This window comes from Natrix helvetica, assembly GCF_964273705.1.
Source record: "Natrix helvetica genome assembly, chromosome: Z".
Classification (NCBI taxonomy): domain Eukaryota; kingdom Metazoa; phylum Chordata; class Lepidosauria; order Squamata; family Natricidae; genus Natrix; species Natrix helvetica.
Window position 1 is genome coordinate 26318204 of NC_138554.1, and position 25669 is coordinate 26343872.

Sequence of the window (25669 nt, forward strand, 5' to 3'; positions counted from 1 at the left end):
GAAAAAGAAAAAGAATAGTTGCCAAAACAATAAATCTCACATTAGGTTCTTTATCAGTTCTTAAGAAGACTGAGAGCAGAACTTTTTAACCTACTTAAAAAGGTTATGAAAGTAGTGCTATCATATATAAGTTTCAAATATCCAGACAATTATTGCTCAGATAGTTAAAGAAAATGAGATTCTATCTTTTATATGAAGGAATAAAGGTGATGCTTTGAATTCTAATTAAGCATATATTAATTTTAACACTACATTGTTCATCCAAATAGTTCCAAATTAATAATAATAAGTTTATCTTGGCGATAAACTTGGATTGTTTTAATCCATTATGGCAGATTTCCAAAAGCAAAAGGGCTGAAAATCAGTCATTGTTGGCTGATCAGTCACCTTCTGCTGATGGGAATATGTCTAAATAGACTTGAAGGGATGTTCACATGTCTATTGAAATCCCGAACAGTATCTGCTGAAAGCTGGACATGCAATGTTGAATTAGCTGCAGATATCACTTGGAATTAATTTGTTTTTTTTTAAAAACCTAAAAACAGAAGTAGGGGCTACTGAAGAAATGTGTCCAAATCAACTTTTGGAATCATTTGCCGTTATTAAAGCAGGAATCAAACTCGTGCTCACTGCTATGAGTATGTATCATTATAATTCAGGTTTTCAGGGAAAGAGGGGAGGGGAAACCCAATGTACTTGTGATTCTATATTTACCTGTTCTGCCAAGCAATCAATGCTTCCTTCAGCTACTGGCTGTATCACCAAAGAATTCAACATCCTATACAAAGGACTAGGCAAGCCACACTCCTTACTGATTTCCTGCTACATATAACAAAGGTATAATCAAGTCATAGTTTGAGGAATGTTGTATACAATTTAATACTTATTAATATAGCATTTCATGAGAGATTTTTTTTCTAACACTCAGAGTAAAATATTTTGTTCTTGGCAAAACGCTATTCCCCTCCATGTTTCTACTACATACGTTATATATATTATAACTGTATCAATCTAAGATTGGCCTGTAATGTGATAACTCCATTCTAGTACTGGACTGTAGTGTGACAACTCCATGCTGATTGAGTTGGTAATGACTACTAATTCACTATAAGACAGCATAGGTGTGATCATCCAACTTTAATTATAATTTAATAGTAACATATACAGTTCAGGTATTGTGCAAAGCTTTAAATCTAAAAAAAAAGATGTGTTTTGGAACATGGATACAGATAACACAATTGCAATTCCTTACATTCAACTTCTAAGGAATATGAACGGAATTATACAATTCCAGGAAAAGATGCAGTTATTTTTGTGTGGACTGACTAAAGCCAAAAACAAACAATGTGAGATCAAACAGTACTATTACCAAAACATGCATTATTATTACCTGCACATTCAGGGCTAAGAAATGAGTGGGACTGTCCATTATTGTATAAAAACAGGCAGAGGAATTGTAATATTTAAACCATGAATTGTTTATCAAGGGCTTGATCACATAGTTGACCTTAGTTATCTGGGCTTCTATCTGCAGTAAAAGTAACTTATTGATCTGAGTCATGTCTTTGTCTCTTCATATTGCTCCAGGCTGCAGGTTTGAATTTTCAGAAATTTGTCAAATCCTGGGTGAAACTCTGACAGCTTTAAAGAATTGCAAGCAGGTACTTTAAAAGTGATTTTTGGCCCTTAAATTCAAACAATCCCAATCCTTACACACTTTCCAAAGATTAATCAACTATTTCATAAATTTCTTAATTTTAATAGTTGTCGTGTTTACTGTTTTATTAGATTTACTATAATTACTATAATTGTCCCACTCTTAAAGATCCTGAGCAAATTTACAATTTCAAATAATTAAAATCATAACAACAAAACATAGTCTTAATAGTCAAAGAATCAAACAAAGAAACAAAACCACAAGGGCTCCAATTAACATTGGGCCTGGGAAAACAGCCAGGTCTTACAAGTCTTCCAGAATTCTAACAGAGTTAGTTTTGTTGGCTAGGGCTTACTTGGCTCTGCTTATACTTCAAAGAATGCAAGTAGCAATTGTCTATTCATTTCATTCTATGGATAAGATACAGTTAAATGGAAAAAGTTTGTGATACATGTTTGGTCTTCTATTCTTATACATTCCCAATTTATGTTCAAAATACCCAAAATTATCATCAGTTCATCTAAAGCAATGGCATAACTCTCTAAACTGAAATGCTTCTTACTCTACGTGATTCTTCAATCTCTTTGTAGAGTGACTGTGCAGATGCCTGTATGGGACCATTCATGTTTTGTAGAGAGTTTGTTGGTGGCCTGCATCAAGAAAATAACTACTGCTGAGTTGTAGAAAATTTTCCATTTCTGTTACATTTCTGCAGCTATACATCTGGTATGAAAAATGGTTTAAATATATATAATAAAACTAAATACATTGGAAAATATGATATTATTAATCATTTATTTCTCCTTGTTTAATAAAAAAGTCTTCCCAAAATTAAGATATAGTTAAGTTAATATAATAAAAAGCCTTTATATTACATATGCATTACATAATTTCTTGTGAATAAATATGAGGTTGACCATGATTCAGGGTGAAAAGGAATAATGTAATTACAAATTAGCCTCAAAATTTATTGGAATATATACATTTATTTAATAACACTTTTTAGTCTTCCCTTAAAAATACAGTTTGTAACAAATATTATAGTAATTAGTATCCAATAGGCATTACAGTACATCTTAAAACTCTCACACTAAAAATATCCAATGGTGATAGCACTTACATTTTTAAGTCTTGATAGGATTGACATAAGTGTTCTTGAAGCCTATTAACTTCTAGTTTCAATTCCTATATGGACAGTACAATATAAGAATATTTACAACAGCTGCTATAATAGTGCAGAGGAAAGAAGCAAGACAGTAGCTAAACAAGAATATCTACAAAGTTGCATAGACTTACTTTACAGAAATGTTCAATTTCATTAACATTTCAGTAATTTCACTGATGTAAAACACTTGCAATAAGCTGAAGAAAGGGTCGAAAAATATGTAAACCTTCACCTTCCTAATCTGAGTTACCAATACTTTTATAATTATGTAACTGAAATGGGAAAGTTTAGGATAATAATCTGTGGACATTCCAAGCAAGCTTGTGCCTGGATTGCTTAATGACACTCTGGACAGATTCCTTCTTGTCACAATTAAAATGTACATTACCTGTACCATCATTCGATATTCATCCAGAGTTATTGTAAGCTCTTCAATTTGTTTTATTTTCTGTAAATATAAACATTAATAAAATCCATGCAAGAAAGTAACTCAGCATCACAAAGCAAACTGTGCTCTAGTGAAGATTTTGAAAGTAGCTATCTGAACCTAGTTAGTAAAAATAGGATTGCCAACATGATCCCCAACGTCGAATGACGGATATGGCACAACAAGAAGAGGATCTGAGCCTAGTTATCATTTCTTTTTTCATAATCAAATTAAATTTAAATTTGAAGTTGCAGTGACACCTAGGGATTCCTAAATGCAGGGAGACAAAACAAGTTAGGCTGAGGTTGTCAATTATTTTAACATCTGAAGAATCATTGTGAATTACTGTAAAATGCAGCAAAAAATGTTCAGGTTCATAGCAAAAGTTTGAAAGTGAAGCAACTTTAATAAATTAGTGCTGATGAATTTTAAAATGGTACCTGCATTTATTATTATAGTAGCTATGATAGCAAAACCTCTTCATCACCTTAAAACAATAGTTGTTTCAACTACTATAATCATCCATAATAGCACAAAATATCCTAAGACCCACAGTTATTTTACACCTCCCCACACTATGACATAACTACATTTTCAATTTAGCATACCCTGGACAAACAACTGACCTTATTAAGGGCAGCCTCTTTGCAAAAGATATGATGTTCATACTCAGAGAGTTGTGACTACGAGGAAATAAAAATACAAATATAGTAGTTGCAATCATATAGCCAAATTACAAGTACTGCAGTTAACTACCCAACTAGTGGTACAATGACATTTTCAATAAGCTAAGCAGACAACTCAGCTCATTCATACCTTCATTTTGGCTTTCTTTGTAAATAGCTCTTTGATTTTACTCTCTGACCTTTCTTTTTCTAGAAGCAACTTTTTGTTCTGGAAGACAAATTCAACAGATTATTAATGTCTCTTACCTTTGTTTCAAGGCAGTAGGTGCTGATGGGTTTCAAGTTTCTTTTTCAGCTGAGTGAGGAAGATGTTAAAATCCAATGTACAAGTAGATAATATATACAATTACACTTTTATGGGGGACTAAGCAATTTCATGCAGTGATTCTTTTGGAAATAAAAAATTACCTGTGCAGTTGTTAAAGAATATCTCACTTTTATTCTGACACTATCCAAAGGCAGCCTTAAGGTATAGAATGTTGGTTAGACTTTGTTATCCAATATCTAAGAGGGAGGTTAGGCAATTGTAGTGACTTGGAACGAGGTTAGATAGGGATCAGCAATGAGCATAGAAAATTTCAAGCTGGTACAATTTTCTGCTGCCTTTGAAATTCTGTTAAAGTGATTAGTGAGCTCTGCAATTATTTCAGGCATAACTACTATAACTTCATTTTCTGAACTCTCCCCTCTTTACCTCACCTCATCCTGAAGGTTATCCATCTTAACAGATAGAAGCTGCTGCTCTTTTTCCTAAAGTAGAAGAAAAAATATTGATTGAATGGCCGTCACAAGAATTTTGAAAAAAGTTCTGTCAACACAACATTTTCATGACTGTAAAGCTTTAAATAAGCTTGAGATACAATATGAAACATCCACAGTAGAGAATAAAAACTGCTAACACAGTGAGAAAAGAAACCATGCCTGTGTAACATAAACTGAAAAAGTACAAAATATCAATAAAAATGACAATGTTCATATTACAGGAAAGTTCACCAAAATAATTTGATTTTTAAAAGTTATCAAAAAGCAGTTTGATTTCAATGAAGGAAATCTAAAGTAACTCTCGTTGTGGCAAAGGACCTCAATGTATCAACAGCAATTCAAACTTGATTGAATACAATTTCAGTTTTTCTGTCATCCAGACCTTGACAGCCTCCAAAACCTGGGAAATAATAGCTTGGGGTGGCAACGCAGAATTAGATATCATTAGCATATCGACACTGTACCCTATACTTCTGCATGACTTCTCCCAATAAGTTCACATAAATGTTAAAAAGGGAGACGAGTGCTGATCCTGAGGCAACTCACAAATGCCCACCATTAAGGTAGCGTTTGAGGTTTAGAGACATCATTTGGAGGGGGTGACATCAACTGGAGGTCTGGACAGACCACAAAAACCTTCAATTCCTGCAGACCACCCAGATATTAAACGAACGCCGGTTTTGGTGTTCCCTCTTCTTTGCCAGGTTAAATTTCCGAGTCACCTACATTACGAGTAATCGCAACCAAAGGGTGGACACTCTCTACAAAACCAGAGTACTCCGAAGACTAGCTCCCACCCAGGACGGTTCTTTCCTTGGAGTCCTTCTCTGTGGTTCAGCAGCCAGTGGACTTATGGGCTCAGATATAGGAAGCGCAGCAACATGACACATGGTAGAGCAACATCAAGAAGAGATGGGGCCCACCTCTCCATGGACATTCACCAAGGAGCTCTTGTAGTATTGAGAAAGAGTATATGTGCCTGTGGGATGCCCAGGGACTTATCCTCTTGCAGTGCCATGACAATCCTGCGATGGGGCACTTCAGCCTCTTCAAGACCTTGAACCTCGTTTCTCTTACTTTCTGGTAGCCCCGATTACATGATGTCCAAGCCTACAACACATTCTGTGTATGGCGCCAGCAGTGGTGACGGACTGCTCCAGCCATTGCTGACATCAGAGAGACCCTGGGGTGCCATTTTCATGGACTTCTTCACGAATTTGCCGCAGTTTTCTGGATTTACGACTGTGTTCATGGTGGTAGACATGCTTGATGAAGATAATGCATTTCATTCCATGTCGTGGTTTACCGACGGCCTGCACCAATGCCCATGTTTAACCAAGTGACAGAGATGGGCCACCCAAGTACGAGAACTGCAGCGTTCAAGACTCCCAGTGGCTGAAAGGACAGCTGCAGTACCTGATCAAGTGGAAGAGTTATGGGCCGGAGGATTTCACATGGGAGGATGCGACCTCTGTGCATGCACCTGCTTTGGTACAGGCCTTCCACAACCAATTCCCATCCCGGCCGCACCCGGATCCTCAGTCTCAGGAGAAGGGCTCTGCGGTAAGAGATAGTGTTGTTGCCCGCCAGCTGACAGCAGAGCTGGCGGCAGACTCAGACAATGAGGAGGTTGGGGAGGAACTTGGCCAGCCCTGGAGTCTGGGGAAGGCTCTGATGGATGCTCTGCATTGGAGGCAGAGATAGATCCGGGGCCATTCGACATTTCCCAGTTGCCTTCAAACTCAGAGAGAATTGGGGAAGAACAGCTGGAGCCTGTTCCAGATGCGCGTATGCGCAGAGCTGTCAGGAGAGAATAATTGAGTACCAGGAACTGACTCAGAAAGAAAGACATGCGTGGACACTGAGTGGCCCTCCCTAGCTGGGGAATACATAGAAGGCGAGTGGCATCATGAGAAACAACAGTTCGATTTAGGGAGATTTGTTCATTGTGATTTGTGTCTCAGAGACTATTTGAGAGAATTTTATTTACAGCTTTGTGTCTGGAAGGTCTGTATTTCAGTTAACCCTTGGAAGGATTATTGCCTGGACTTTGCTGTGTATGAATGCCATGAATTCACAGTAGTTAAATAAAGGTTTTTTTCAGGACAAGGAGTTCTGTTTCTTGGTTCTGCTAAGGTTGGTCAGAACAATAATCACTCCATAGGACATGAATTCTGAGTTCCTAACTTTCCTATTTAAAATTGTAACTTAAATCCAGTCTGAAGCAGGAGATTCAAGGTACTGGAGTGTGACAGGAGTACGTGCCAATGGAAAATAAATGCTTTCAAGTATTTCATATACCAACTGTTTGCAGTGATACCTCCCATGCAACTGCTAAAAAATTAATCAGTTCTGCTGCCCAACCTCAATGTGCATATAGATAGAGCCAGGACCATCCGACATTTCCCAGCCACTGGACAGGCAGCTGCCTTCGGAAGCTGAGATAAGTGGGGAGGAAGAACAGCTGGGGCTTGTTCCAGATGCATGTGTAGAGCTGTTAAAACAACTAAGGACAAGAAGTCAACTTGGGAAGCAAGGCACACATTCCCAGGCTGAATGGCCCCCCTCTGGCTGGGGAATAAATAAAAGAAAAGGGGAGTGGTGGTTGTAGGAGACAACCATTGGGATTTCAAATGATTTAGCTCATGTGCTTCCCACCTCTACAGCTGGAAGCTCCCAGTCTGGCAATTATCTCAAGGAACTGATAAGGTCTGTTACTGCAGTTAACTCTTTGAATGATTATTGCCTGGACTTTTTGGTGTGTGAATGTCATTAATTCACAGGAGATAATGAGGGGTTTTTCAGGACAGGTCTGTTTCTTGTTTCTGCTAAGGCTCAGTCAGAACAGAACCTTCCAATTAAAAGACCAAACAAATAATAAATATAAGGTAAAAGAAATATGCACTTTGATTTCCTAAAAGAGAAAAAATATTGGTAGATTACAACATAAATTAAATGTACAAACAGACCTACCAACTGCCGTGCTTGTGTGTGTAATCTATTATTTTCCTCCTCCATACTTTTTGAAAAAATTTTCAGATCTTCCAATTCATTTGCTGAGATTTTAGCTTGTTCCAGTGTTTGCTGGTTACTGTAATATAACAAAGATTGTGTTCAGTCATAATAGCCTGAACTCTGCCTTTGTGATGAACTGTCAACAAAGTTGAAAATGAAAGGAAGAAATTAGATATTAAGTTCAAAATTAAGAAAGAAGGTAACCTAGGCATAAACTTATATTGGGAAACTGGCACTATAGACAGAAGCCAAAAACAGCGAACAAAATGTTGACAGAGAAAAACATATGAGGCATAAGACATGTTCAGTGGAGTGAGAATATTTCAAAGATTCTCTATACTGATCTCTCATTGAGTTACTTCTCTGTTTAACTTTCAGCAATATATGCATAATGTTGCATAAACATATTCAAATTATTTTTTCCTTTTCCTAAGCGCTTTCCCACATTTTTAATGTATTAGTTGCATTCTCAGATTAATCCTTATCAATGGCCCCATGTAAGGCAGTTCTGTCATTTACCCTCTCAGCTTCCCTTTCAATTGAGAAATCTCTTCAGAGAGTCTTGAATTGAGCTCTTCTGCAGCCTCAATAGTTCTCTGTAGTTTAACATTCTGCACTGCTAACTGTTTGTTGTCATGCTGTAAGTCCTTGATGCTATTTGTGAAGTCAATAGCTTCTTCCCTTTTTTAGAAAAAACAGAAAAAGCCAATAAATTGGAAAGTGATTTTTGCCATTATATTCCATTATCTTTTCTTGTATCTTTTCTTTTATGTACACTGACAGCATATGCACCAAAGACAAATTTCTTGTGTCCAATCACACTTGGCCAATAAAGATTTTTATTCTATTCTATTACAATTCTAATTATACCACGCTCAGCATTGCATATTCTGTATATGGTATGTAACATTGGATCAAATATTTTATCTTAAGCCATTAATTTTTTCATTACAACTATGAGGTTCATAATACTTGTGGATGAATAGTTCCTATTGCCGAATAAGCTACAGGTTCAATGCAAGTAACTTTTCACTATTGCAATTATTATAGCAAATATTATGTGTATTTTACATTTAAAACATTATTCACCTCACTTCTTATTCAAAAAGTTCTCATAGTGGCTGACAAATAGTAAGTCAGTTAGCCAGATCACTACATATACCATATATATGTACAAAGTAAGCAGAATATTTGTTTAAAAAAACTTTTTTTATCCTGTTACATAACATGTTGTGGCATATAAATCCTTTTAAAACTATTTTAGCAAGAGATTAAGGATTGAATATAAGAATTCACAGAAGATACTACATCTTGAAATAGCATTAATGTATATCATATTTTTTCTACATTGTGTTGAAGAGATTGTACTCAAACTACTATATATTGTTATTTCTGATAGCATTTAGTTACTCATGTTAATAAAGTATTATTGAGAAAACTAAACAAAAATATAAAACTATTCTTATCAATCTGTATTTATAATTACCAAATGCTTCTCAAAATTGATACTATGTGAGATAGGTTTATTGGCATTCCACCTTTAGTTTACATTCTTTATTACTGGCATACCACATTTCTGCAAACTTAGCTTGTTGCAGTCAAACAACAGCTAATACTCATGCTATGTGCTTCAATTAAAAAAGTTCCTACACAAAATTTATGGAATAAAATTTAGAAGTATCAAATGAAATTCAATTGTGTACAGTCCTCTGCATCACCATCTCACTGGAAGTCCAGTTATTAATGGTCCAAATGGATACTATACACATGGATAAATACTGTATCTGAACAAGGGGAAAGATATTCTCTCCATTGAAAATCAGTAATTTGAGGAACTAAATTGGCATTGAATAACCTTTTGATTTGTCACAACCTTAATTTGTTTGCCCTACTAAGTGTTAGTAGAATATTTATCCAACCTTCTTGAGTTATAACACTTTGAATTGATATAAAAATAAACTGAAGATCATGTTTGTCATTAAAATAAACAAAAGACCATGTTTGCCATATTTTGACCAAAATGTTTATACAAATGCATTTTAACTTTTCAAAACCAGGGCATCTCATCTCCTAGGATCAAGGGCATGGGTATTGCAGAACATGAATGAATATTGATGGCAAAATTCAGATTGAGGATATATTATGAAACTAACAGCACACATAGCTCTTGACTTACAACAGTTCATTTAGTAATTGTTCAAAGTTACAACCGCACTGAAAAAAGTGACTTGTAACTGTTTTTCATACTTACAACCATTGCAGTATCCTCATAGTCACATGATCAGAATTCAGATTCTTGGCAAGTGAAACATATTTATGACGGTTGCAATGCCCTGGGGTCATATGATCATCTTTTGTGACTTTCTGACAAGCAAAGTCAATGGGGAATCCATATTCACTTAATCACTGTATTACTAAATTAACAATTGCAATGATTCACTTAAAACTTGAGGCACGAAGTCATAAAATGGGATAAAATTCACTTAACAAATGGTTCACTTAGCATCAAATGTTTTGGGCTCAATTATGCTCCTAATTCAAGACTACCTATATTCAGTTACAAGCACAGAAACATAGATGAAAAAACAGATAGCAGAAAGAAAGACTAAAGAAACCAGAATTAATATTGCCTGTATGGGTAGAACACCTTAATGAACAATTCAAGAATGTTCACTCTTTGGGTAGGAGAAACTTGCTATTGGAATAAAGAGGTCATTTGCAGAAGATTTGATGAAAATATAAATCCTTATTAAATTGGGGGCAAAGAAACATAAAAAATGCCATATTCAACAGGAACAGGAATTCAGAAGTATCAACAGATGACAAACGTATACCATATTTTATTATCAACAAGCAAAACGTTTGGAAACACCCTATCTTACTTATTCCATTTTGGCAGTAACATTTATTGATTATGTTCAGTTCTATCAATGTTTAGAATGCACGGTTATGCCAATTATTTGAATCATTTTGATTTCTTGGCTTGAAATAACTCCTGGTATGACAAATTTAAACTCTGCAATTTTATACTAATGATTAAACTTCCAAAAATGCAACATTAACTCCATTAACAGCCTCTCTGAGATTCAAGGCAAGAGATTTAGCTGCCTGCCTTCAGGATATTTGTAAGCATAATTAAATAGATGCCCTCCAGAAATGCTATATTACAACTTCCAACATTTCCATTTCCAAACCGAGTAGCTAATACCAGTACTGAGAATGCAATAATTACAGGGCAATTTTTTAATTTCATCCCTTTTTTTCAGAAAAACTTGTAAAAATTTTCCTTTCCAGATAGCAATAGAGGAACTCCATAATATGCAAATCAAATCTGCATCACATGGCTTATTTATATAGATTTTGATTTTCTATGTACTTGGTTTTGGAGGATTCTAAATGTTCATTGTTTATTGTTCATTGTTAGCCAGGTAATGTCAGGGGAAAAACGTCCTGGAGAAATTTGAGATCAATGGATCGGGCTGATTCCCTTCCGCATATCTTTTGAGATATTAAGAAAAATAAAAGTCTTTAAGAAGTATTCTAATTAATAAACAAACTTTAATAATAAAATAATAAAAGTAAATGAAACAGAAAATAACTAATTGGTTACATTTTGATAATAAAAGCTCCGGTTGCCAAGTTGGCAGCCGAACAAAGAAGAAAGGAATTCTGGAATGTGTGACGCATGCGCAATAAATCACTTTCAGATAAGAACTTTTATGACCTGCGCAATAACTCTTTCTTAGTTTAACTCTTGAATGTCAGTTCAGGCCTAGCAAACTTTTTAACATCGTGACACCCCTTCTTTTGCTAGTCTGGGCTGACGTCATCAAATCATCAATTAAGGCACATCTTCTTTCGCAGATACTCGTGTTGATTTGCGGCAAGTGGTTTGTTAAGCATGTCTGCGATCTGATCATGTGTAGAAACATATTGCAATTTAACAAAACCTTGCTTAACTAATTGCTTTGTGTTTTGATAACGAATGTCAATGTGTCTGGACCTAGAACCTGTAAAATGTGACTCAGAAATATAAACCACAGATACATTATCTTCCATCACGGTGATTGGTCGAATCGGACGTGTCCAGATATCTGTGATCAAAGCATCAAACCACGTTAGAGAATTACAAGCATCTGAAACACAAGCATATTCAGCTTCCGTAGATGAACATGAAACAAAACTCTGTTTTCTCACTTGCCAGTAAACAGGACAACCATTCAGGAACATCATGTAACCAGAAGTGCTTTTGCGTGACTTCTTGTCGCTCGCCCAGTCGGCGTCAGCAAAACAAATCAACTTTGGTTGATCAGCGTGTGTTGGTTCTAGCAATAACTTCATGTGTTTAGTGTGTTTCAGGTATTTCAACAACTTCTTAATGCATGACCAATGAAATTGTGTTGCCTTACCTACGTGTCGTGATAAAAGATTAACACTAAGTGCGATGTCAGGTCTGGTCCAACTACTAATGTATAATAGTGAACCAATGACTGAACGATAAAGTGTTTGATCCTCGAACTCAGGACTTGGTTCATGTGTTAAGTTGTGAAAATCTGTTTGCATGGGTGTCTTTGTTGTGCTAGCATCTTTCATGTTGCAATGATGTAGAATGTGATCAATTTTCTCTTCTTGTGAAAGACTAAACCTCTTCTGTGTCTTTTCAATTTGAACACCTAAATAAGTGCTAATGTGTCCTAAAGATTTTAGTGTGAAGTATCTCTGCAAACTTTTGGCAAAAATCTCACTCATTTTCTTATTTGGACCAATATAAACAATATCATCAACATAAACAAGAATTATCTCATATGCATTGTTAGATCTTTTTGTGAACACGCATTCATCAGTTTCGGACTTAATAAAGCCCATTGAATTTAGTTTGTCAGTAAGACATAAATACCACATTAAACCTGACTGTTTCAGACCATAAAGACTTTTGTTCAGGAACCAAGTATTCCCTTCTTGCTTTTGGAATCCTGGAGGGCTTCTCACGTAGATCTCTTCATCTAGGTCTGCATGTAGATAAGCTGTGTCCACATCAAATTGGAAAACTTCTAAACCAAGAATAGTTGCAGTGGTTAAGGCAATTTTTACACTTTCAGTTCTGACTGTTGGTGAGTAAGTGTTTGTGTAGTCCTCAGGATAACGTTGAGCGAAACCCTGAGCTACAAGTCTGGCTTTGTATAAAGACTCACCATTCGGTTTCTTCTTGATTCTGTAGACCCATCGAGTGCCAATGACTTTCTTGTTTGCTGGAGGTTTTGCAGGTGTGAATACATTAAGTTTCTTTAAACTGTCCATTTCATCCTGCATTGCATCATACCACTTGTCTTGTTCTGAATCAGGAAGCTGTTTGATTTGTGTGAATGTCTCAGGAGGAAGAGTAACGTTGCAAATCAAAGGTAATGGTGACTTTGTCAGTTGCCATGAATAACGTTGTGGAGGGATTCCTTTTGTGGCCCTCTTGGAACGTCTAGGAACATCAGTCCAGTCTTCTTCTTCTTCTTCATCATCATCCTCGTCCTCACGTTCGTCGCTAGCATCAGCATCCGCGGCTTGCGAAGACGGAACATCAGGTTGTGAAGAACTGGTAGAAGGAATATCTGCCTGCGAATTGTCATCAGGCTGCGTGGCATCTGGAACACCATCTCTAGGAAAATAAACTTCAGGATCATTGGAATGAATCCTGGACCAGTCAATATCTTCCTCAAAATTAGCAGATTGTGAAATAACAATCACATGTTTAGTATCAATGAATTTGAACCATTTTGAATTATCATCAATACCCATAAATCTCAGTCTCTTTGCTACTGTACCTCCCTTTCTTCTTTGACTTAAGGGAGTGTTCACCATAGCATATGAACCAAAAATGTGTAGGTTCTTGAGATCAGGCTTGTAGCCATACAGCATGTAGAAAGGAGTTTGATTGATTACACTGCTCCAAGTACGGTTGACAATGTAATTTGCATACTTGATTGCTTCACCCCAGTATGTGTTACTGAGATTGGCATCTTCTAGAAGACAACGCATCATGGTTTGTAGAACCCCTTGTCTTCTTTCTACGACTCCGTTATGAGCCGGTGTATATGGAGCAGATGTCTGATGAAGAATTCCATTCTTACGCATCCAGTCCTGGAAACGCTGAGACATGAATTCTGCACCACGGTCACTCTGGATTCTGGCGATGCGAACTTGGTATTGTGTAGAAACAAAAGCTGCAAAGTCTTTAAAGATCTGAAAGGTCTCAGATTTCTCTTTCATAGGATATACAAATCCATATCTAGAATGATTATCTACAATTGTTAAAAAATACTTTCTGCCACCAAGTGTTGGTGGGAAAGGACCCACTATGTCAGTGTGTACCAAATCAAAAATGCGTGTTGACCGGCGTGTAGCGTGTTTTGGAATTGCTGCCGCCTTGGATTTAGCCTTTTTGCAAACCGCACAATCCAAAAACACCTTACACCCCTTTAGATCCAAACCTTTTGCGAACTCCGGCATCTTTCTAAGAACACGGAAACTGGCATGTCCCAATCTTCTGTGCCACTTGTGAATACACCTGGAATGTAAAGGTTTACCAGTTAGTGAATTCTCAACATTAACAGTTTCATGAGGACCCTCAGGCTTGCTCTGAGCAATCTGTTTTTGTTTTCTCTGTTTGTTGGCTTTAGGAGCCTTTGGCACAGTAACGTTTTCTCTCTCTGGGACAACTCTCTCTGGGTTCGCGTTGTGCCTTTTTGGAGTTTGCATACTTGCCTGTGCTTGCCCTTTAGGCTTTGGCTTTAAGTAATAAACACCACCAATCAGCATAGTTTCAGCAACAATATCTCCATCTTTAACTAAGTAACTTGCTTTTTCGAGGTGGTGAACCTGGAACTTTAAATCTCTAGACAAGTGACTTTGACTAAGCAAATTACTGGTTGCTGAAGGTATGTAATAAACATCAGGGATGTGTGTATCGAGTTCTTCAATGTAAACAGTTCCTTTTCCCATAACCTTGCAAGTGTGGTTGGTGAAGGAATACAGTTCTCGATACTCGGGCTCTGGTTCGCCCATCTCTGTGAAAAGTTCCCTTCTGTGGGTAACGTGCACAGCTGCTCCACTGTCCAAAGTCCACAAAAGACGTCTGTCGAACTTTGGATCAGGTTGTGGAACGTTGGTTATGGCCAGTGTTACAAGTGGAGCTTGTGGATTACGCCTTGGACCACGACGACCTTGTCTTCCGCCTCTACCTCTGCCTCTGGAATCTGTTCCTCTGGGCTGGTACGTGACGGGAGCTGGAACTCGTTGGGGACAATCCCGGGCGTCATGTCCCACACGGTTGCAGGTGTAGCATTTTGGCATCCTTGGAGCGTAGCCTCTTCCTCGGAAGGGACGTCTGGCTGGAGCCTTTGATGCTGGGGGCCGTTGCAGATGTGGTGTAGCTAACCTGATAGCTTCGTCTTCCACTAAAAGTCTGCAAACGTGGTTAACTGTGCGTTGAGCAATAGGCACGTAGTTAATCTTTGCAACAGCATCTTTCCATTCATAATTCAATGAGTTAATGATGATGCTAATCATTTGGATATCATCGATTACATGGCCATTTTGTCTCAATTCACTTCTCATTCTTTTCAGTTTGGTCAAATGTCCACCAATTCGTTCACCAGGTTTCAACTTCGAACCATGGAACTCAGACATGAGCAAACATGAAGATTCAATTGAAACGGGCCTGTAGCAATCTTCCAAAATAGCCCAAATTTCTTGGGCAGTTGCATCAGGTGGAAAGATACCTTGGATCTCAATTTCCATTGACATGAGTAAAGTCGTGATTGCTCTGTTTTCCAGGTCTCTCATTGCAGGTGTCCAGGGCTGAGGAGGAGGATTAAAAATCATGGAATGTGTGCTTTCTCTTCGAAGCAAGAGCGCAATTTCACTGACCCAGGCTTTATAATTCTCTCCTGACTCCTTTAATTTGGACTCACCAGTCAAGGGGGTGACTGTGAATACCTGCTGAGGAATGTGCATCGGAACAATTTGTTGATCTGGTTGCAAAGCTGGTTGTTGAACCAGGGGATGCTGGGGTTGCTTCATTGGCCTTTGCGTGGCAACATCAAATTGGCTTCCTCGAATTCGCCTTTGGCTTTGCCTTTTTCCATCTAGGGAGGATTCCGCACCGCCAGGGGGTGTTGAAGACTTAACCTTTGGAGGCAAAGTTTTGGCTTCTAAAGGGCTCATAGCTAAATCTTTAAAACTTTCACGAAGCTGCATCATCTTTTGCTGTAATGATTTTTCTCCGCCAGCAGATGGCAGTGCAGCCTCACTTTTTGGCTGCAGTCGTCTATACGTGTGCGGAAGTTCAGTTGACTCAAAGGGACCACGTGACCTCGGTGACGTGTACATGTCTCTTTGTTCTAATTGACCAATGAACTCTGTGGGGTGTGTCTTAGGCTGTTGTTTTGAAGACAAGATGGCGTCCTCAGACATTTTGGGAGTGGGGGAGCTCCTCCTACTCCTCTTCATCTCCTCAAAGCACTCTCTCGCGTCCCTAGCATATTTTTCAAAACGTTTTAATTGATAAAGGTAGCTTTGCATTTCTTCGTAATCATCTGGGGAGGATTCATAAAATCTGCTTTCTGCGTGGGAGGATTTTTTTTCTGCCGGCAGTTGCCGTTTAGACTTTTGCCGTTCATTAATTGTATCTTGATAATGAGGGAGATTTACTGACCTCAGTCCGTAGATCTTGCCTTCTGTAGCTCCTTCCCCCACATCTGGCTCGGCACCTGAAGAATCTTGCTCCTCTGTGTCTGAGGGAATGGATTCTTTCGAGCGCTTTCCATGTCCGCGTTTTTTTCTTCTCTTTCTCTTCGACATTGCTAATTAGCTTTTAGTCGGTTATCATAAGATAGCATGAAGGGAAAATACAGCCATAAATTGTAGCCATCTCAGCTGGTATCATCAACCAACCTCTGCATACCAAGTTGTCAGGGGAAAAACGCCCTGGAGAAATTTGAGATCAATGGATCGGGCTGATTCCCTTCCGCATATCTTTTGAGATATTAAGAAAAATAAAAGTCTTTAAGAAGTATTCTAATTAATAAACAAACTTTAATAATAAAATAATAAAAGTAAATGAAACAGAAAATAACTAATTGGTTACATTTTGATAATAAAAGCTCCGGTTGCCAAGTTGGCAGCCGAACAAAGAAGAAAGGAATTCTGGAATGTGTGACGCATGCGCAATAAATCACTTTCAGATAAGAACTTTTATGACCTGCGCAATAACTCTTTCTTAGTTTAACTCTTGAATGTCAGTTCAGGCCTAGCAAACTTTTTAACATCGTGACAGGTAAGGCCTTTGGAAATTGGTGACATGCACATAAAGTCAAACAATTTTTTTTATCATGCCTAACTTTCTTTAATATAATATCGCAACATCACAACATTTGAGAACTCTTATAGTACAAATGGATTTATCAGGGAAAGTTAAAATTGGTGCCAGATCAAATTGGTGTAAGACAATTTCTGAATACTGTTAATACTCACCCTTCCTGTTGACAGTCTGCAATCCAATCTTTCATAACAGTATAGAAGGTAAAAAAATCAACAGCAAGCCCTTGTTCTTCAGGGTCTAATCTCTTGTAGAGAGATTGAAGCCTCCAGTCTTCACAGCTTTGCCCTGTCATTTCTTGCAAGTATTCAATGATGCGAAAAACCGAAACCTGTCCTATAATCAAAATAAAGTGGATCATGAATATGAGTATAAAATCCAGGCAAGATTTCAAAGGTAGTTTGCCATTGTCTTCTTCCTAGGGCTGACAGAGAACGACTGGTCGAAGTTCACCAGTTGGCTTTGTGCAAGACTAGAACACCAGTCTCATGTTTCTAGCCTGGTGCTTTAACCACTACAATAAACTATGTGAATTAGCTGTTCAGTAAATCAATAAAATCTTAGAAAACTCACAGAAGAAAATTTTGTTTGAAATGCTTAATTTAGAATAATTTTTGTTCCATTTTTTACAAGTTTCTTATGCACACAAAAAATCAGTTGCAGCAAAATATTGTTCTGAAACCTCAGTATTTAAGTAGAGAAAGGTCTAAAATACCCTAAACATTTTCACTAAATTTTAAAACATTTTCAGCATAATATATCATTTCCCTGTTAATTATATTATCTTTTCTACATTAACTTTATACATGCCATTTAATAACAAAACCTTTTTAAAAAAAAGATAAAATAAGTTCATTTTTCAGCTACGCTGATTGAGAGAGAGAGAGAGGGAGAGAGGAAGAGAGAGAGGAAGAGAGAGATGAAGAGAGAGAGAGTATCTTTGTTGCTCTTCTCTGCATTTTCTAGGGTCTCACCATCTTTTTTTATATAATGGTGACTAGAATTGTACACAATATTCCAAATGCAGCCTCATTAGTGTGGTATAAAGCAGTATTATCAGTTCTCATTATTTTGAATTTTGATGCTATCCTTCTGTTGATGCAGCACAGTACTGCATTGGCCTTTTAGGTGCTGAAGTTTTTTGTGGCCATATTTTTTCCATTTAATTACTTTTAACTACTACGTCTTTGGTGCTATGGTATTGAATGTGCTTAGTACATGAAGGTTAATTCAGCTATTGAGTGAGTGCAACTGGCAACAGATAAATTCAGAATTGACTAAGCTTAGTCCCTTTTGCAGGCCTGACTATTCCCTTGTAGCACTAATTGAAGACTGGGTTTGCTTGTTGTCATCACTCCCTCCCACTTCACTCTGCATCCCTCGTCTATATTTTACCTATCAGCTGAGCTATTTTTGCTCAGGCTTAGCATTCTTTCAGAATAGCACTAGAACTTGTTAAGAAATAATGTGACAGGTCACAGGTGCAGAAGAGGGATTGCAAAAGGACCCATGAGAGGATTCTAAGTACCCATTTAAGCACTCCTCATCAAACATAAGAAAAGTGACTGGTAGATGTTTCTTCTGCTAGCAGGTAAAAATTTGATGGTAAGGAAAATGAAACCAGAGAATCCAATGTTTTTTTAAACTTGACCCACAATAAATAAAGATGAGCCATTCACAAAAATTTTTTACTGTGGCAGAATAAGGATTGCAATGGGGTATTATGTTAACATACTTTTCTATCAGGTCAAGGACTGGTAGATAGTATTCTTACTGAGCTATCAGAAAGACCCTACAGCAGTTCATCAACTGCTGAGTGGTGATATAAAAATGCTTTAAGTCGTGACAAAATGATTTATGTCCTTGAATGCTCTTTACCTACTCCCTTACAAAAATATTTTACTACAGAATTCACTAGTTAGAATGAGGAGAACCTGCATATAACGAAACATCATTGCCATCCTGGACTCTGTCGTATATGCTTCTATAGTACATAAGCATGAAAAATTATGTTAGTTTCTCATTCTCATCAGTTAGTTTCTCATCATCATTGTAGGTTTCATTTGTTTTTCAAACTTATATCCCTCTTAAAATGAAGATATACTTGGATAATGGCTAGCAAGATCTAAGACTAAAAAAATACAGATAGTCTTTACTTAAGAACTGGGACTTTCTGTCCCTTAACAATTGAGACTGGTAAATCTGTCACTAAGCAACATGATCATTAAGTGAGATGTCACATGACTGTGACTTGAGATTTCACTGCTAGCTTCTCTATTGACTCTGCTTGTCAGAAGCTGGTTGTGAAGCACATAAATGGCAATCATGTATCCATGGGAATCTAACTGTGAGGACCATTTGTAAAGTTACTTATGTCATCGTAACTTCACACAGTTGCTAAATAGGCTACTTGTAAAGCAAGGACTACCATTAAATCAAACTCCATTAACTGAGATTTTCTGTTGGAGTACATTGGTAAAATAATATTATATTCTCAAAACCTCTTAGCAAAATAAAGAGCAGTTCTTTGATTAAATGCTAAGTGCTTCCAAATGATATTAAAATGTTTTTTACCTGTTTCTTCTGGATCACATGCTTTGAATGTGCATTTTAGAACGTGTTCTTCCGAGTACTGGCCTGCATTCAAAATGATATTCTTATTGCTGATACCAATGCTATCCCGTGGTATTGCTAAGGCATTAGGAAGTTACATTTAATAAAAATGTGGATGTTTTTCTTAAGATTTGCTCAGCCTACTCTTGACCTTTTTTCTCTTTTTAAAAAAAAATCAAAGAAGAAAAATCTTAACTGGTTCTCTATGGTCAGTGATTCTGAACTTTTTATAACTGATTCTGAAATCTATCTCTTTCGGTTGTATAAAATGACTGCTAGCTTTTTCTTTTGGAACATACATAGAAAATCTTAGGATGTTACATTTGCCAGTGGGAATACAAATCAAACTGATTTCAATGATACTTGCTCTGAGCTATACATATATATGGTTACATATCTACAGCAGTGGTTCCCAAACTTTTTCAGTCCACCGCCCCTTTGGTGCTACAAACTGATCCTCAATGCCCCCAACCCAGTGGTGGAATTCAATTTTTTTACTACCGGTTCTGTGGGTGTGGTTTGGTGGGCGTAGCTGGGGGGGGTCATGTGGCCTGGCGGTTTGTAACAGGAAAATTCAAAACTATAACAATTAATTGCACATTTATTCAAAATCCAATTTAAAAACCTTTTTAGTTAATGTTAATTCAACAAAATTGTTGAACATGATCCAGTGATACCAGGTTTTCAAAGTCTGATAGTCATTTATCAAGAACCTTAGTAACTAGTAACTTAGTAAACTTAGTAAAATTTAGTAACTACTTCACTGTTCAGTAAATTCTTAATGTGATGGATGGGCTTGATGAAGTGATACCAGTTTGCCAATGTCTGGTTTTAAGTCACTTAGCAGAGTGCAATGTTTCCCAACCTTGGCAACTTGAAGATGTCTGGACTTCAACTCCCAAAATTCCCCAGCCAGGGAATACTGGCTAGGGAATTCTGGGAGTTGAAGTCCAGCCATCTTCAAGTTGTCAAGGTTGAGAGACACTGCTCTAAAAGCATCAGAACTGTTTTCCTCTCCTATTATATCAGAGGAGCCTTTTTGGTGGAATTAACTCCTGGCTCTAGTTTCCAGTAGTTTTGGGTGATGGTTTGTCTTAAAAGACACTTAAAAAGAGCAGCCCGTTTCCTACCAGTTTGCCCCTGGAGTTCATACAAAACTTGCTTCGTCTTCACCCACGTCAAAATTCCCTTTGGCCATTGCCCTGCTGCCCCCTTCCCACCCAAGGAACATCACCCACGACCCCCTTTTTTTTGTCGCCGGAGGATTTGTTGCCACATGTACATATGGGAATCCCTGGTCCTGGGATCGCCCTTCGCGCGCCCGCAGAAAAGAGGGCTCCCTGCCTGCGGAACACGATACTGCCATCCTTGGTGCAGTGCGCGGATTGGCGGAACGTACGCCGACTGACTGCCTACCCCATGGAATGCGCGGTATGCAAGAGGCCAGAAGCAACCATTCGACTGGACGGGGAGGGGGGAGGACGGGAGTGGCCCATGTTTGCAGTGGGCTCAGGGAGCATGCACGTTCCGAGCCATGGTGCTCGGTCTGGAGAGGGGGGAGGAAAAAAGCCTGAGCGGCATGTGCATAACCGCCGCGTGGGAGTGGTTCGGTGTCTTCCGATTTAGTTGTTTCGACTCCCTGTCCTCCTCGGTTGCACGCTCTTTGTATGTTCTCTCTCTCTCTCTCTTTTGCTGGGTGGTGGTTGAGGCCGCTGATAATTAGGATCGATTCTGTTGTTGCTTAAGTTGCCGCGGCAGACAGCAGCAGCAGTGGTAGTATCGAGTAGATCAACGAAGAAAGGGCATTTATGGCAGGCTGGCCAGCTGAAGCTGTAGTCTCAGTACAGCTCCTTCTCTGCCGCCTGCTGCCCCTCTTGCTTCTTAGTGCCCCCCTGCCGCCCCACTTGCTTCTTAGCGCCCCCTAAATCATTCCACCGCCCTCCAGAGGGTGTACCGCCCACTTTGGGAACCACTGATCTACAGTCTCTATTTGTCAAATTCCTGTATTTACTCTAAAGGAAGAAAAAAAAGTATCTGAACCATTGCTAATTACTACATCACTACTGTTTCCAACATCTCCTTTTTAGGGAGTGCTAAAAAGATGCTTTGACTCCAGCTGTAAAGTCTTTTAGGGGTAATGAAATATCTGAACTTTTTTCAGTTTAGAATTCAGACATGGGCATGGGGCAGGAATGGCTTGAACTGTGAATTGGCTTCTGATCCTTGGTGATCTCCAGGCTCATTTAATACCACTGGCCATATTATGATCATATGTATCATAATATGATAAATGGTCATATGATCCATATGATCATATCCAGGATTGAAAACTGGAGGAACTTTTTATTGTGGTTCCACTTCTACCTAAGTGGGTGATTCCCTTGGGCACTCACTTGATAGTCCCACAGAGGATTTCCTTTTACCTCTTCTGTTTAATCACCCATCATTTCAAAGACTGATATCATCAGAATGCTGATTAAACTCAGCAGTATATTGTACCCTGGATTGAGCCAAATATTGTCAACCCCCAACAGCTGTATATCCAAAGAAGCAAGATTGACACATAATGAGTTTAATTTCAGGAAGAAATGAATAACTTACTTATTTTGAAAACTAAATTAAGAAAAGCCCATAGTTGTCATTTGTTAATAAGTACATAAATGCATGTTCTTTGTCCCTCATCCCACCTCCATAAATTCCTAGATTGAGGCATTGCTGATTTCTTAAGGCTGAAATAACCCTCTTTTTCCATGCTTTTTTTTTTGTTTCCAAATTCCAATACAGATATCATGACTATCTTAATTCAGTACATGGAAGCTGTGAGGATCTAGACAGGACAAAACGAGTGAGACTGAACTCTAATAAGGCAGTTGCTGTCTGTTCCAGCAATTACTCTGGATGGGGTAGCACTCTTCCTGAAAGAGCAAGTCTGCGACATTTCAGGACTCCAAGTCATTGCTAGGATATAAAGACCACCTTAATTTAGCTTCATCTAGTATACAGAGACCCTGAGTGAAAATACCTGGCAAATAATATTTTCATTCATTCCCTCAACACCATTAGGATAGACTACTACAATGTGCTTTGAGAACAACCTGAAAATTGGAATTGGTGCAGAATGTAACCATATAAACATACCCTCTATATTGTGGGTGATGTACTGGCTTCTAATAGGTTTCCAGACTGAAAGGGTTACCCTTTAAAACCCTAAATGGTTGGTTCCTAGTATTGCAAAACCATCTCTTCTTATCCAATTTGTTTCTGCTATTTGAGGGTGGGTTCCCAGGCTACAAGAGATGAAATCTAGGAGAGACCTGAATCAGAAGAATATTCTTCTTCTAGAGGTCACATTATCTTTTTTGAAAACCCGTCAAATGGAGTTGTTCTAGAGGGTTCTGAAAAATTGATATGCCCTAATATGGATGGGTGCCATCACATTTTAAAATTTGTTAAGGTTTATTTCAATGTTCAAGTTTAATTTGATTATCACTTTTTACATTTTGTGCATTATATTTTTATAATCACAAATTGTCAGGAATTGTGCAATTTTGGTAGCACATAAGTTAGTTATACCCCTATATTTAAAGAATCAAAAGCTTTAAGAATAAACATTCTTTTGAGTCAAAGTATGCAAATGTTTAATTATCTAGGTGCTGTTGGACAGAGACTGGCAGAGCCATGGGGGAGCATAAAGCAGGGCATCAGCTTAGAGTCTCTAGGTAATCACAAGGACAAAGTCCAACACACACACACCCAATGCTACTGACCTCCAAAAAATTGCATATCCAAATACAGCCTATGCATATCTCATCCAATTGTCGTAATGATATCTTACTGAATTGTTTCTCATTTAAATAAAACTGGCAGCCAGTTGTATCTGGAACTTTGTCATACATAAATGTACCCAAATGTTCAACCAAAATGTTGGAGATGCGGGTGTCTAGATGCTACCTTTTTTCATGTATGGTGGACTTGTAACAAGGTTAAAGCTTTTTGGATAAAAATATGGTGGGTTATGCAGAATGTATTTAAGAAAAGAATACAATTCACTCCGCAAATGTTTTTATTGGGTATAGTTAAGGATTTTACCAAAGGGGAAACAAAATTGGCCTTGTATATGGTTACAGCAGCTAGGTTGTTGATTGCGCAACATTGGAAAAAAGATTTTTTGCCGACAATTGATCAATGGATTCAGAAGGTGGCGGGGTTCGCTGAAATGGCAAAAATTTCAGCTTTCTTAAAAGCTCAGAAACAGGAGGATTACACACAGGAATGGGCAAAATGGATTGATTATATACAGAATAAATACCAGACTAGGAGTTATTATCTAGCCTTTAGGTAAGAATGTTTAGACCGATAGATGATCTGAGTAAATAGTATATGGGATGTTTGGAATTGTTAGAGTGGTATACAGCGGAAGTCAGGGGGATGGGTTTGTGTGGGAGGTGGGGGAGGGTTAGGGTGGAGGGTGGGGCAATATATATGTATGAATAAATTAGAAGATGGGACTAATGAAACATTGTTAGGCTAGGAGAAATTTATATTAAGAGTTATAGATGTTAAATTAGCTTAGAAAATGATCAATGTGTTATTATTAATTTAAGAGTAATTTATATAGTTTTTGTTGGGAGGAGAGGGGTTATGAGTAATCTATTTTAAGATGGGGGGAGGGGAGGGGGTAAAGTGTTTGGTATAATATTTGAATGTGAATTTTTGCGGGGGGGTTGGGGGGGTATAGCATTTGTATGAGATTTATATTGTGTGGAGGGGGGGTGAAAAGGGGGAAAATTTGTTTGTACAAAACTCTTTTAATAAAAAAAAAAAATAAGATGGCAATAAAAACTAAAGTATACATTAATTTTAATACAGTTAAATAGGAAGGAATAATGATTCATAAAGCCGATACTCACTACACTAAATATAAACTGCTATAATATTAATAAATTCAGGAATAGCTAATACTTACTATCTGCTGACAAAACTGCAGTTAATTGCACAACTGTTGTATTCTCAAGAGTGTTGTGATAAGCATGATCCATCATCACTAATGAGTACTTCCTCACTGAAGGCTTTGATCTACAATAGAATTCTTTCATAGGAAAAAAATGACATTTTTATCATATTGCAACAAACAAACCATAAGTTCTACAACCTATTAAAAAAGAAATCTCTTTAGTTAATACCCATAGCAGGCTTTATGGTTGTAATAAAATATCCAACGGAATGTCCACAAATAAGTCATTTATAAATTGGGCATCAAAGCTTCCCATGTATTCATTGTGCAAAAATCTGATAAACATTTAAAATATGAATGTTACAAAATCAGTTAATATTTTAAATTTTACTTTTATGCTTTTGGTAGTGGTTGCAACATTCATGTCTTGGTTGGTATACATATTACATTTGTGCAACAAAAGCCTTTGTTTTAGGCCTTATACTGTTAGAACTGGAGAAGTATTTAGACTATGTAGTAATAAATCCCCCTAATCAGGAACAATACTTTCCTCCAGTATTATTTACTATGTAGTAATAAATCCCCCTAATCAGGAACAATACTTTCCTCCTTTTTAAAGCACACTGTGATATTTTTATGCTATTGGACCAGGTTTCCTAGTATGACAATCAAGAAACAAAAAATATTACTTTATTTCTTTCACATCACACACAGAGGGATTAGCAAAGAAATAAATTGTTCCTAGGATAAACTAGGCACAAATTCAGGTTTATTTAAATAAATATGAAGTTAGAATTAAATCTCTCCATGAAGACATCTGACCAGATTATTTCATTTGGTCAAATGATTTAGAATTTCCAATCCATGTGTGATTGGTAAAATTTGATGATAAAGGTGGCATATAATCAATCAATTAATTAGTCCAATATAAATGGCAGATTCTAGAACATTTGAGACACCCTTTTTTAAGGAAATGGTAGTATATTAGCAACTGTACAATCATTCTTGTGGAATAATGTTCAT

The 25669-nt window shown here is 37.5% G+C and overlaps 1 protein-coding gene across 1 annotated transcript; it reads right to left on the bottom strand.

Annotated features, from left to right (window-relative positions):
- Positions 1 to 1414: 1414 nt before the first annotated feature.
- On the bottom strand, positions 1415 to 24759 carry KASH5 (KASH domain containing 5). Its single transcript, XM_081933822.1, has 11 exons — positions 24659 to 24759; positions 19654 to 19716; positions 17235 to 17415; positions 8232 to 8393; positions 7671 to 7788; positions 4635 to 4685; positions 4066 to 4143; positions 3876 to 3932; positions 3211 to 3270; positions 2778 to 2842; positions 1415 to 2307 (listed from the first exon to the last, which is right to left on the bottom strand). The coding sequence occupies exons 1-11, from the start codon at positions 24732 to 24734 to the stop codon at positions 2199 to 2201; spliced, it is 1020 nt and encodes a 339-aa protein (XP_081789948.1). The 5' UTR covers positions 24735 to 24759; the 3' UTR covers positions 1415 to 2198.
- Positions 24760 to 25669: the final 910 nt, after the last annotated feature.

Excerpts from the sequence above, each read along its gene's own strand:
- KASH5 (XM_081933822.1), bottom strand. The coding sequence starts at position 24,734 with ATGATGGATCATGCTTATCACAACACTCTTGAGAATACAACAGTTGTG. Across the intron at positions 8,394-17,234 it reads GCAGACTGTCAACAGGAAGG|GGAAGAAGCTATTGACTTCA; the intron begins GTGAGTATTAAC and ends TTTCTAAAAAAG. Across the intron at positions 2,843-3,210 it reads AATATCGAATGATGGTACAG|GAATTGAAACTAGAAGTTAA; the intron begins GTAATGTACATT and ends CTGTCCATATAG.